The 14,148-nt window shown below is 50.8% G+C and overlaps 1 protein-coding gene across 1 annotated transcript; it reads right to left on the bottom strand.

The window, feature by feature from the left end:
• Positions 1-1,730: 1,730 nt before the first annotated feature.
• Positions 1,731-7,928, bottom strand: EDN2 (endothelin 2). Its single transcript, XM_077837907.1, has 5 exons — positions 7,865-7,928; positions 6,818-6,962; positions 5,483-5,602; positions 4,134-4,238; positions 1,731-3,733 (listed from the first exon to the last, which is right to left on the bottom strand). Exons 1-4 carry the CDS (start codon positions 7,926-7,928, stop codon positions 4,196-4,198), a joined length of 372 nt encoding a protein of 123 aa, XP_077694033.1. The 3' UTR covers positions 1,731-3,733; positions 4,134-4,195.
• Between the last annotated feature and the right edge of the window lie 6,220 nt (positions 7,929-14,148).

Genomic DNA, 14,148 nt, shown 5'->3' with positions numbered 1-14,148 from the left:
TAAGCTCTCAATTCCTCAGGTGCTCTACATTAGGTCTTATTAGTACAAACTATGAACAAGGGGTCAGTTTCTAAGCCGGTGTAAGTTGGTGTAGCTACATGAAAGTCAATGAAGCAATGCTGTTTTCCACAAGAAGCCATATCCAGTGCCCTTTGAAGTCACTGGGAGATGTTCATGGTCATTAGCTCAGACCCCAGCTGAGATGCTGGCCTAAGGTTTGTAAGAGTGGCCAAGGACATTGGATTGCCTCAGGTTTTGGATGCCCAGCTGGAGATATCAGAAGTGTTTAGTATCAGCCCCTCCTGCCAGAGGGCTTGCTGATAAGCTTGCCCAGCTGTGTGTAGAGAGCTATCATCATTCAAATCCCATTGAGGGATTTCTTTTCCGGTTGTAGATATTATGGCCAGAAGGGCCTGTTATGATAGCTCTGTCTGCCACCTGCATTGAACTTCCTCCATATCCTCATGTGATCTAGAGGACATTTCTAGCTAGACTTCCAGGGGTGGAGATGCTCTCCCTTACCTTTATTAGCCGGGACACTGAGCAGGGGCTTGGGCTGCTCTGAAAGGGGCAGGTTTCATTCCCATTGGGGATGGGGAAACAATCCTATTCTCAACCTGCCTAGGATCATACTTCTTCTATGAAGAAAGAAAGACAAATAAAGGCTGGGCCTAACAAAGACTGCTACAAAAGACATTCCGAGTGATGTGGAAATCATTCCAGAGGAACAAATGAAAGAAACCATGGAAACTTCAGCTTCCTCATTCAGTAACCCTGACATCAGCAACAGACACAGGCAGCTACAGCAAACGGGCTACCTCTTTCTCTTTGGAGGTTTTTGGGGAGAAGGTTGAACGAGTGATAGGAGAATCCCACTTAGGCACAGGACCCATCCCGGTGAAAAGTGGGCAGGACAGGCCTGTCCACTTGCAAAAAGTGGGAGGGCCCTGGCCCCCTGGTTCCGGCACCATTGGCCTGGGGCCCCAGACACAAGGGAAGGAAAGATCAGCAGTAGAGCACAGAGAGAAGTAGGAGGAGACCTGGGGATGGAGTGTGGGCAGGGCAATGCAGGCTGTTGGGGGGGTGGGGAGGGGTGTCACCCTTCCCCTGCCTTTGATACCTGCTGCCCATGCACTTTGGGTTGGTTTCCCACTCTAGCACACCCATTGGTGCTAGTTGGTATGTTTTATTATCTATAACCTGTCCTGTCTTCACAGAGTGTCAGATGGATGGGTTCATTTTTAAACAAATGAAAGCAAGTCTATAGGTGAGAGGAGGGAAAGTTAGTTATTTTGGTCTCACTAGCACCCCATTCATGTTCATCACTGTAACAGGAGATCAGAGTCTAGATCCTTGCTTTCAGGAATCCTGGCTATTGCACCCAGCACAGTGCAAGGCTTTGATGGTTGTGACTGTGTTAGCATCTAGTCCACAGCTACATTCCCAACAAACACCAGCCAGAGGAGGGCCAATTATATTGGAACCATCCCAGGCTTTTAAGGTCACTGCTAAATGGGGCCACCCTGAACTGAAACCTGTCTCCCCCTGAAGACTCACCCCTAATTCCTGCCTATCTCTACAGTCTCATGGTCATGTCTCTGTTCCAAGACCTTGGGAAACAACTAATTCAGCTGCGTTCTGACCACACCCACCACCCCACCCAATAGCACACCCACACTTAACCAGCTATCAAGTGGGGGGGGGGGAAAAGGAGGAAGGAATCAGAAATGTCACCTTTTACCATCATTTATTACAAATTAAAGTTTACATATTTGCAAATTACTGTCTAAAAATAGGTTAAAATAAATATACTGAAATGTTGGGATACTGCACACGGTGGGTGCATGCTATAAATTACTCCATTCCAGGAGGGGACAGGACACACAGAGCAATTTAGACCAGTAGTTTGATTTAAAATGACACAACTTAGAACATTAAACAGTGTGCAAAGTTTCCCTTTCAAACAGGAATTTATCAGATCTTTTCAGGATGATTTAAACCTTCAGAAGGCAAAAAAACAAACAAACAAACGCCATGCTTTTCTCTCCAGCTCCAGACACCAGAGGATTTTTGTCTTGACTGTCCTACATACCGATACATGGATTAACTGGTCTCATTGTTCTCTTTCTCGAAAGAGAACTGAGGAAGTGTTTTGCACGCCCAATGGGACTAGACTACAATACGGGTATGGTTCAGTCCACCAGCACCCTTAAGTGTTCATGTGAAAGAGTGAGGTCACAGCCAGAATTGAGATTCCAGCCAGGATTTCAGGAGTGTTGGTGTATCTGCACTAACTAGATGAATATTTTGCAGCCAGGCTCTGTAATAGAAGTTGTATGCTGGGAAATCAAAGAGCATTTGTGATACAAGCCCAGCCTCCCCCACTCTTGACGTTTCATCAGTCTGGCAAGAGGATCTTCCAGAGCATGGATGCAGTGTTCTTCAGTGGAACTCCTCCCGGAGGGCCAGTGGAATTATAATGCTCCAGGACTGTACGTGACCATGATCCTGGGTTTTGCCTAAGCCCATCCCTCTTGCCTAAGCCTTTCCCCATGAGCCACACCGAGCATGTCATCATTTGTCCCTTTCAGTCTGTCACTAAGTGAAGCAGCAAGCAATTGCACCTTCTCCCACTACCTCTTCACTGCCTCCAGCTTCTCCTTCAATGGAGTGCTCTGTGCATATCAGCAAGCTGGGAGGGCTAAGTTAAGAATAACCTAGTTACAATGTTCTACCCTGCTAATTACATGTCTAAGGACATAGACAACATTCACACCACCGCACTTGTTGGGACTAGTAGTTTGGCTCTGAATTTCCCCCTCCCCATGTAACAAATGTGACCTGCAACACTCCCAGCAGCAACAGAGGAGAGAATCAAAGAAATGCAGCTCTACCAGAGTTTCCCCACCCACTCACTGTGGAGCCAGGTGTGCAGAGCTTGGATTTAACACAGGTTCAGATTTAAACAGGCTATTCTCGGTCTACACTTGAGCCACTCATGGAGAAGGGACCTCAAGCAAATGGCTTAGCAGGAGAAAGCCAGAGCCTGGTTAGCTATACCATGGTACAATGGTATGTGTTACATGGGAATCCCAATTTAACGCACATCAGATTGTCTTTGACAGGGCAGTAAAGAGGAAAAAGTGCTAAGACGACAAGCCCAACAAGGCAGCAGCTCGTCAGTCCACGAGTCTGTGATGGCCACCCAAACCATGGATGAAAGCAGCGCAGCTGGAACCCTGTTCAAACATGTAGGCCAGGCCTCCAATACAGGAGTTTTGGGGTGCTGCCAAGTTCAGAATTGAACATGTTTTTTTCTAGGCCTAAGTGCATGGACTGCAGAGACATGCTGACCATGGGCAGCATCCAGTGTGGAATCTAGCTGGTATTTGACTGATAAAACCCAGTCCTGATCCAACAGGCCTGATCCCACCTTCACAGCGTGTCCATGGCCACATAAGAGGAGATGCTGTTTTCCCTTACAGCAGTCTCTGGAGCGCTGAGCTGCCTCCTCTGCTTCATCCACCTCTCCTGCTTTTCCATCATGGTCTTTCCTTCTGCTCTTTCAGGCACCCATGGCAAGAGCCAGTGGCATCCACAGGACTCCAAATTATTCCAGAAAACAGGATTGTTACCTGCTCTGTATCTTTTTCTTCCAGGCAAGGCTGCTTGAACTTTCCTCTGAAAGCAGTGCTGCCATCTGGGAAGCTGGGAGTTAGAGACAGCAATGTCCCTGTAAACAAAAGGGACCAAACACTCAGCATCTCATCTGTTACCCTCCTCACATCCAGGGACAGCCAGTGTCCTTTGATATTTACATGCTGTCTGCTAAGTTGTTTTGCATGGCAGAAGATGGGAAAGTCCTGAGACTCATGACCTGCACAATACTACAATCCTCCATTGGTGAGTGGAAGGTGGGCAAAGGGGTTTCCTTTACCCCTCTAGTCTCCTATTCTAGGTTTAGTGTCAGAAGTTTTCAGTGTCCCCTGACTGGAAAAGCTGAAATTTGAGTAAAAGCTACAGTCTTGGAATCACAATCCTGTGGGATTTCACATGCTTATAGGGCAATTACTTTTGGGGAGCAGGGTGGCAAGGCCTTATGTATTTAGATCCAGTTTAAATGGAATTCTTACCGTCAGGCTCTCAGAAGATCAGTTTGTGGATGCTTCACATCACTGCTGTGGGGACTCTTTACCTATACGCTACGGCTCGGTGGGAGCTTAAGGTTCCCAAGATACCTGAAAGTCAGGATAGCACAAGCATGTTAGCCCCTCGCTTTCAGCAGGGAGAAAACACATGGAGTGGAAGGAGCACAGCTCTAAATATTACATACATCGCTCTATAAGAGGGTTGAAAGCTTTATTTTGAAAGGGCTAATCCCCTGCCATTTCTGGCAGCAGCTTATAGTGTCACTGTTAGACTCTTTCCTTTCAGAACCCACTCAGTTCCCTGGAACTATTTATAGCCAGTTTTATTTCTCCGCAAATTTGTTAGATAGAAAATTAAAGACAGTGGCCCTTTCTAGTACTTGGCAATTTGAACACATTATACTGCTTCTATGTTCATAGACTCTCAGGGTTGGAAGGGACCTCAGGAGGTCATCTAGTCCAACCCCCTGCTCAAAGCAGGCCCAATCCCCAATTTTTTGCCCCGGATCCCTAAATGGCCCCCTCAAGGATTGAGCTCACACCCCTGGGTTTAGCAGACCAATGCTCAAACCACTGAGCTATTCCTCCCCCCTATTTTGTCCCACTTCAGACTATAGTGACTGCCTATAGTACAGTACACACTTCCTGCAGCAGGCTCTATGCTTCTGAACGCATGAGTGTTCACATAGCAGAAGATTTTGTTATCTCCAAGCCAGCTCCATTCCAGGGCAGAATGGGCTGAGGGGAGAGTGAATATTTATATCTGGATTTACCCCAAGAGAAGCAAGCAGAAAAACAAGCAGCTTTTATCGTCTGGATATGGCTCTTCTGAGAGGTAAGAGAAGCAGGTGCCCCTTCAACGGACGACTTTCATTCTCCTCCCCTGCAACACGCCAGAAGGAAGCTACTGTCCCCAGGAGGGGAAGTCTCTGGATAACCCTCCCGTGCGCTTCACGCTGATTCTCCCGCCCCCTCCCATGTGATCGACGTCACCCAACCACTACGCAAGCCAGCACTTCCTCACATGCGCTGCCACCACACCGCCAGAGGGAACATTGTTTTCTACCAAGCAGAAAGGGGACCATTGTACGAACAGAAACGTGCTCATGACCCTTTGCCAGGGCTTCTCTGGGAGGGTGTAAAAGCCACTAGACAAGTTCCAGATGCTGCCAGAGAACAGTGCAGCCGCCGGGGAGTCTACGGAATTAGTCCATCTCTTCACTCAGAGCCTGGAATCTCAACCACTCCTTTGCAAAGCACCCCTCGACCGGCCGTTGGCTAGACGGGGGGTATCAGCCCTTTCCCAACCCGTCCCAGGGGCCTGCTGGACTCACCAAGGCTTTGCCTGGCAGAAGGTAGCACAGACGCTGTCCTTGGAGTGTGAGCACTCACACCTGTTCAGTGATCTCTTGCGGCGACTTGGAGGGCTTCCCAAGCCATAGGGAACAGTCTGTCTGTTAAAACAAAAGAAATCAAATAAGCAATTACTCTTTATTAGCAAAGAGATTTACCGTGCAGGCTTGGGAGGCAGCCAAGCTACAATAATAATAAAAAGGACATCTGTAGACACAAGGTGAAGAGACCAAGGATACTTCTCAAGCCTATAAAATTCAGCTCTTGCCTCCCACCCACCACTTTTCTTCCCACCACCCTCACAGGTAGCCTGGACCAGCGTCAGCCAGCAAGTACTGGACTGCAAGTGGAGTTTTATCCTCCTTGAAGCTGCTCAGAAACACAGGGACACGTTCCCATGCAACAGCGATTGTTCAGCATGCAGACGAAATTTAAATGCAGAGGCAGGACCAACGCATGGAAGAAAGTTGAACGAGTTTCCAATGCCCAGTTTGCCAAGCAGCAAGAGGCTCAGGCAGGGGGCCCTCCTCCCCACAAACACATGAAACAGTTGTGACTGCACAGGACATGTTACAAGTTAAAATGCCTTAGGGCTATAACAGGTTCTTCTGATCACAGCATACTTGTATAGCTGTTGGTGTACACGTTCCCTTTCCAGCTTGGATCACAATCCACCCCCATCACCTCCAAAGTCCTCCCAGAGTTTGGGAATGGCAGAGACTGCAGCTATTTTCAGAGCAAGTTGTTACTAATGAGTGCACATTACCAGGCATAATTAGAGCCACACCTGACTGAGACCGTCTGTTGGCACTGGACATAAAGGTGACAGCCACGGGTCTGAAAAGAGCTCTGCTTTCCTGCCACAGGTTCTTAATGCCAAGCCCCTGCAGCCCCACTACAAATACCAGCACCTTACGAGGAGCGTTCGGAGCAACAGGTGTAAAAGAAAAGAAGTTTGTGGCAAGTTGGAATTGTTACATTTTAGTTTTTGTATGGTGGCAATTTGAAGGGTTTTTTTAGTATAAATACCATGGGGAAAAAACAGTCACAAGGGGATCGACTTCCTGAGCTTTCACCCTATCTGTTTGGTGACAACATGAAGCAAGCAGCTGTAATCCCTAGAGGAAACAGGGGTTGTCCTTTTCTGGTGTTACTGTTTGCACTGTTATCTGCAACAGGTGACACAAACTGGGATTCGCTCTATCCAACTCACCACCCAACAACCACCATCAGCCAGAGAAATCCCTGCTTTGAGATCAATCTTTTACTTATAAATTATCAGCAACATTCTCCGAAAGAGCTGTCCACATGCTCACCCTGGGGTGTTGACCCAGATAATATCCAGGTGACAGAAGTAAATGCACTCCTTGTCCTGCCAGCTGTTGCAGGAACATCTCTTTGTCCTGGAGTGCCTGCTGCCGGTTGCAGCTAGGTGGGACTCAAAGGGAGGACGGCCCATACCTGCAGCAGAGGGAAGAAAAACGGATCCGTCCTGCTATAGTTTAAAAGCTCTGGAACGCACAATACTATGTAAACGCTGCAATTACACCTCTATCAGGGATTATGTTGATTTCAGTTTCCAGGGCAGTTTTACAGTAGGTGCAGCCTTGCTGATTAGGCAGTACTAGATCATAAAAGCACTTGCATAACTAAGCAGGGGAGTTTGCTAGAAAACCTGGAGCAATGAGGGACTGTAAAGGCAAAGTAGCACTGCTATGGCAGCTTTTGCTTTTTCGGGCAATGCCAGGCAGTCAACCCACTGGCAAATTGCACAGGTTATTTATCTGCCCACAAACAAAACCACAGAGAGGCAGCTATCGCCCTGCACATGCCTGCAACACATGGTTGTGGGCTGTGTGTTTATTTATTTATTTCTGTCTTGGCTTCTTATCAAGCTATGACTGCGACCTGCATGTGCGAGCTCTCCCTGCCAAGCGCGAAAGCAGGCACGATGCAGGGTCACTAGGGCACACAAGCAAACACGTTTCGATCCAAGGGAGGGAGCGGTGCAGTGTGCAGGCTGACCTCCTAAGAAAGAGGGTGTGGGGCGGACAATTGCACGGGGGCGTTAGCGAGAGGCTCCCCCATCTCCCAGGGTACCCTAACGCCTAGCTCCCTAGAGGAGCAGAAAGCAGCTGGAAGGGACACGAGCAGCGAGGGGGGGAATCTGCCCTGGTGACGTGAAACTTCGCGCTGCTCTGGAAAGCAGCTGCCAGGCTCCGAGTCCGAGCCAGGAGGGCTCAGCCCCAGCACGCCGGCCCGGAGGGGCACGGTTCCTCGGCAGGGGCATCTTCCAAAGCCCAGCCCAACCGTGAAATCCGCCTTTAACAAAAAACAAAAAGCCGAGCCGCAAAGAGTCTCACCTTCTCCCAGCAGGATGCAAAGGGTGATGGCCAGAGAAACGACGCCCGCGGGCCGGTTTGCCATGGCGGCTGGTTAATTCCGGGCCAGGAGCGGACGCTGCCTTTCCCCAGCACGGCCCCAGAGCCGCGCCGGGCAGGTGCTTTATAGCGCCGCTGGCCGCCGAGTCACGCCCCGGACCCGCCCCCCAGCATGGGACGGGGGCAGAAGAAAACAAAACCAGAGACCGGGCGACGAGCCAGCTGCGGCAGCCCCCCCGGCCCCGGCCCCGGCGCGCCTGCCAGGGGACCCGGCGCCCGGCCCGGCCCGCGGGAGCTGGGGAGCCCGGGGTCCCCCCGCGCCGCGGCCCGATTCCGGCTGGGTCAGCCGGGGGGTCCTGCTCGGCCACCAAGCGCGGGGGCGGGTCAGCCGGACACGGGGACCCCGGGACACCACAGCGCACGTGGGGCTCTCCCCCCGCAGCTCCGTGCAGCTGCCCAGCCTCTGCCTCTTCCCAGGGCTCCGCGGCTTTGCTCCCAGGGCTGCCCTGAGCTGGCGGGGTGCAACCGGGGCAGATAACCGGGGGCAGCAGGTTTCACACCAGTGCTGGCGAGCCGCAGAGACCGGCCTGGGGAGGCGGGCGGGCGGGTTGCAGGCGGCGAAGGGACCTGTTGAGTCGGGTGTTCAGGGCGCTGATTTGCATTCTTAATGAACTCCAGCCTGCGCACGGATTTGGTTGTGAAATCCCCAAACTGTATGTGCGGGGAGGCCGCGGGGAGTCAGCCGGTCCGAGACAGGGGAGGCGCGAGACCTTTGGGGTCTGAAATAAGCAGCGCCCCACCTTAAGAGACATGACAAATGATCGTGCAAACCACAGACAAATAAATGTGGGAGGAGGGTGGGAATAAATTCCCTGGCTGTTGTTAACTGTTCAGAGCCTGGAGACACAATCCGGAGCTGGAGCTGGTTTTCCCTTCACCCCTGCTGGGTGTATCCGGGGAAGCCTCCCCCCACGTCTGGACAAGGCCCTTGCTCTGGAACAGGCTGGCTTGAATAGTTTTTTCATCTGTCATGACTTCGCCTTTAAATCTTTTGAATTGAGGCAAAGGCCTTTATGATGGAGCCTCATTGTTTCATGATGCTGTAATGGAAGGGGAAGGAAGGAGGCAGCTTGCCGGTGTGGCCAGCAGGTGGAGCAATCAGAAAAGAGGCCCAGAACTGAGCAAAACACATGGGTGGCCGCCCAGTGAACTGGCAGCCCCTGGCCCTCACTGAGAGTGTCAGAAGGGCAGCCTTTCCCTTGCTTTGCTAAAGCACAGCCTCCTCGAGCCTCTGAGCCCCCCAGCCACATTCATGGCGCAGAGACCGGGCGCTATGACCATGCCCAGTTTGCCCCCAGAAAAGTGAGGCTCAGAAGTCACACAAGGAGTTTGTGGCGGAGCTAGGACTAGAAACCATCTGTCCTCCATCACAACTAAGCCAGCCCACATTCCAGTTCTGCTGCAAAAGCTCAAAGCCCCGGCACCGGAACCAGAGGCAAATCTCCTGTGTGAGCACTATTGGGGCTAGGACACTGCTGAGCTGTTCTGACTCTGTCCAGAAGACAGTAGTGTGTGCTCACACACATGTCAATAGATAAGAATATTTATTAATGAGGCCAGGATTTCCTCCCCTAGCAACACTGTCTGTACTGCCAGCGAAAGAGGACATGGAAGAAGAGATAGAAGTTTACAGCACAGTAGGAGAACAGCCAGGGGTCTGGTCTCTAGGCAAAAGCAGGTGTAAGGAAGCAAGGCTGTGACAATGAATACAGATCCCTACATCCCACTAGATGATCTCTGTGTTACCTTGAGTGTTTTCCCCAGGAATTGAAATTAGAGGGAGGTCTTTGAAATTACAGGGAGAGTTGGAAAACAACTACATCGGCAACACTGACCACTAGGGAGCCTGGGGGAGTTCGTGGAGTAAAAGGAGTTTTAGACTCTCTTACGACACCCACCCGAAAACAAGGTGGACAGAGCAAGCAACTCCTCATCAAACTCTGAGCCTTTGAGCAGCCTGCAGCTGAGAGATGAGCAGCCTACGAGACACAAGCTGGGAATGAGGCTGGCCCCAAAGTCCCTTTAACTAAAGGAGCTAAAGGTTCCTTAGTCATGGCAGAAGGCTAGAAAAAAGGCAAGGCCCTTGAAATGGGAAATAACTGATTTTATACAAGATGACAATGTCTTAAAAACATACCCTGAAGTCCTTTCCAACCCTTGCTGAGGCATATGTCTACACTTCAGTTGGACACCCGCAGCTGGCCTGTGCCAGCTGACACAGGCTGTGCTTGGTCTATATAGACCATAAGCTTGTTAAGTCCACTCTAGAAAAGTGATCATTTAAGGTAGCTTTAGTAAGCTTTCCCCTCGTGCTCACTTGGCCATGTGAAGTGTCTGAAGTCCATGTTAGGATCAACCTTCATTTAAAAAATAGGCACTGCACTGAATTGGGTACCCAAGGGAAGAAAGAGAAAGTGAGGGAGGCCAAGGAAGGACAGTTTGACAACTGTGACAGAGGATATTGATTGCGCTGGCATCCCCTGCGAAGAAATACCACAACTAGTGAGCAACCATAATCAATGGAGGAACTGCCTGATGTGTCTGTGGCACAGGAGGTGTACAGGGGTTCACGGGGTTCGGGCTAAGGGGTATTTTTAATTGTAGTGTAGATGTTCGGGGTTGGGCTGCAGCCTGAGCTCTGGGACCATCTCACATCGCGGGGTCCTAGAGTCTGGGCTCCAGCATGAGCCCAGACATCGATACCACAGTTAAACGGCCCCTTAGCCCGAACCCCGTGAGCCTATGTCAACTGGCCAGTAATGGGTTTTTAGTTGCAATTTAGACATACCCAGAGAGGGATTGGATAATGTACTTCAAGGACCAAGCTCCCTGTGATCCCAATGGTCTGATTCAGTGTAGCAGTATCCTGGGCTCCCAGATCTTGATGTGCAGGCAGGCCCTGGGAACAGGAGTAAGCCTAGAAACAAGAGCTATGATCCCCCGGGGCATTTGGAAGAGGCTACCTGGCAGTCCTGCTAAACTAGAGAGTTCTCCAGGAAGGTATTTTTTTAAGGTTTCTCAGGAAGGAAGTGCACCTTTTACCTATTCACTCAGAATACTTAGGTTTTGATTGTATCGCTGTCATGAATCAACACTAGCTGCTGTCAATGTGGTAAACCAGCGCAGCCTTGTGTAAAATGTAACAAGCACTAAAAACCAAGGAAAAGCAAGGAAAGCTAAGAGTCTGTCAAGAAGGAGAGCTGCTTAGAGTGGAATTTGTGTGAGCATTAACTCCTGCTAATTGTGGCAAGGTATTTCCAAGAGGCAGAAGGAGTTTAAGGAATTCAAATTAACTTAGCAAGCATAAAATGCACTGTCACTGAACACCAGTGAGAAGAATTTTTTTCATGGGAAATTAACACAAAATGGACACGAACACAGCAGGAACAGAGTTAGACTTAAATTCAAATGAATAGTCATGGGAAAACATCACAGTATTCACCTAGAAGCAGAGACCAAGTACGTGGTGCAGATTAAAACAGGGCTGTTTTAAGAGAGGTTTAGTCCACTCAGTTGGGGATGAAAGGAGATAACAGATGAGGATGGAGGGCAGAGGAAGATTGTACAGTAGGTGGCAGAGGAAAGGACAAAGTGGCTGAGAAGGTAGCCAGGTGGACAGGGAGGAGGGACTGCTCGGCAGCTAATATCAATGTTAATGAGAACAGAGAGAAAAAATAACAAAAAAAGAGATGAGTGTAAGAGAAAACTCCAAGATGTAAAGCAAACACATTGAAAGTCCTATAGAGGTAAAGGAGGGAAGTTTCTAAGACATCTAGTCTTACACAAATGCAATAATTATTCTAAAGACAATAAGGAAGCACTATAGCAGCATTAAATGTAACTCACCGAATTATAATTCCAGTATTGCATAATAGCAGAGTGATGCCAGGGCTGGGATAGTATGAGATATTCAGGCTACAGTCTAGAACCTAGATGACCTAATAAGTCTTTCCTGGCTCTAATTTCCATGATCCTCTGATTCTGATCACTGTACTGTGAAAGGAGGTATTCTCGAAATGGAGATGGTAAAGCAGGGATGCCAGCACGCTGCAGGGATCCAAAGATGTTAGTTATCCACACGCAAAAAAGGCTACAGGGATGATGTCAGCGAAGTTTGGAAGAGAGGAGCTTTAAGGTACGGAAAACTTAGAAGAGAACAGTAGATTCTACAAGGCATCTGTGTGAAATACCAGACAGAGCCAGGAACTGGAGGCTTACAAAGGTTCAATTACTAAAGGAATTAGCAGAGGATTCCTTTATGCCAAGAGCCAGGCTGTCATGTGGGAGGAAGGATAGCTTAGTGGTTATAGTGTGACCCTGGGATTCAGGAGGCCTAGAGGGTCAATGCCCTTGTACCTATTGGGTTCCGGGAAGTTGGTGGGCTGCAGTCCGCCCACTGCTGAAGGACCCCCCCCTGCCCCAGCCTAAGGGGAGGATCCACAGGACCTGGAAACCAGTGATTCCATGGGACAGCTAATCAAATAACAGGGACAGGAGTGTGGTCAAAGGGTCAAAAGAAGGGAGCCTGACAGGAACACCGAGTAGAGAACCCCGGACAGCACCCACTGCTCCTCAAAGGAGTCAAGGGAGCCAGTGGACGTCGCCCAGAGGAACTCTGCCCGGATACGTGAACAGACAGAGGATCGGAAACAGGCCCCACAGTCACAGGAGTCTCCATCGGCCAACCTCCTCCCCCTGGTTTTATAGATGGTCGTTTTGGCCAGGGCCAGGAGGAGGTTGAGCAGGAGGTCCCGTGACTTTGTGGGACCACGGATAGGGAGTGCATAGACAAGCAGGTGTGGGGAAAAGTGCAACCAAAACCTTAACAAAATATTCGTGAGGAGCCAGAATAGGGGCTGCAGCCTGGTGCACTCCAGGTATTTGTGCGCCAGGGTTTCCCTCATGCCGCAAAAGGGGCAGATGTCCGGGATTGGGGTGAACCACACCAAGTACACGCCCGTGCTCACAGCCCCGTGAAGGAGCCAGCAACTGATATCCCAAGCGGGCCTCACGCCTAAGGTGGAATATAGGCCGGCCCACCAGGGCTCCTCACCCTCTAGAGGTGGCAGGAGGTCCCGCCACTTTGTGGCGGGGCGGGTTCAGTGCCCTTGTATATTGGGATCTAGGAAGTGGGCGGGCGAAGCTCGCCCACTGCTAAAGGATCCTGCCCCCAGCCTAAGGGGGAGATCCACGGGACCTGGGAAACCAAGTAATTACGGGGAACAACTAATGAACAACAGGGCAGGAGTGCGGTCAAAGTATCAAACGAAGGGAACCGGACGGGGACACCGAGCAGAGAACCCCGGACAGCGCCCACCGCTCCTCAAAGGCATCAAGGGAGTCAGTGGACGCCGCCCAGAGAAACTCTGCCCGGAGGTGTGAACGGATGGAGGACCGGAAATAGACCCCACAGTCACAGGAGACTCCATCGGCCAACCTCCTCACCCTGGTTTTATAGATGGCCACTTTATCCAGGGCCAGGAGGAGGTTGACCAGGAGGTCTCGCGACTTAGTGGGGCCACGGACAGGGAGTGCGTAGATAAGGAGGTGAGGAGAAAAGTGCAACCAAAACCTTAACAAAATATTCGTGAGGAGCCAGAATAGGGGCTGCAGCCTGGTGCACTCCAGGTATTTGTGCGCCAGGCTTTCCCTCATGCTGCAAAAGGGGCAGGTGTCCGGGATTGGGGTGAACCACACCAAGTACACGCCCGTGCTCACAGCCCCGTGAAGGAGCCAGCAACTAATATCCCAGGCGGGCCTTGGGACTAAGGTGGAATTTAGGCCGGCCCACCAGGGCTCCTCACCCTCTAGAGGTGGCAGGAGGTCCCGCCACTTTGTGGCGAGGCAGGTTCAATGTCCTTGTCTATTGGGATCCAGGAAGTGGGCGGGCGGAGCTCGTCCACTACGAAAGGAGCCCCCCGCAGCCTAAGGGGGAGATCCACAGGGCCTGGAAAGCCGACTAATTACGGGGGGACAACTAATGAAAAACAGGGACGGGAGTGCGGTCAAAGGGTCAAACGAAGGGAACCGGACGGGGACACCGAGCAGAGAACCCCGGACAACGCCCACCGCTCCTCAAAGGCGTCAAGGGAGTCAGTGGACGCCGCCCAGAGGAACTCCGCTTGGAGGCGTGAACGGACAGAGGATCGGAAATAGGCCCCGCAGTCGCAGGAGACTCCATCGGCCAACCTCCTCACCCTGGTTTT

The sequence above is a fragment of the Eretmochelys imbricata genome, chromosome 19 (genome assembly GCF_965152235.1).
Source record: "Eretmochelys imbricata isolate rEreImb1 chromosome 19, rEreImb1.hap1, whole genome shotgun sequence".
NCBI lineage: Eukaryota > Metazoa > Chordata > Testudines > Cheloniidae > Eretmochelys > Eretmochelys imbricata.
The sequence above is the reverse complement of the archived record's forward strand: the minus strand, read 5'-3'. Positions and strand labels throughout refer to the sequence as shown.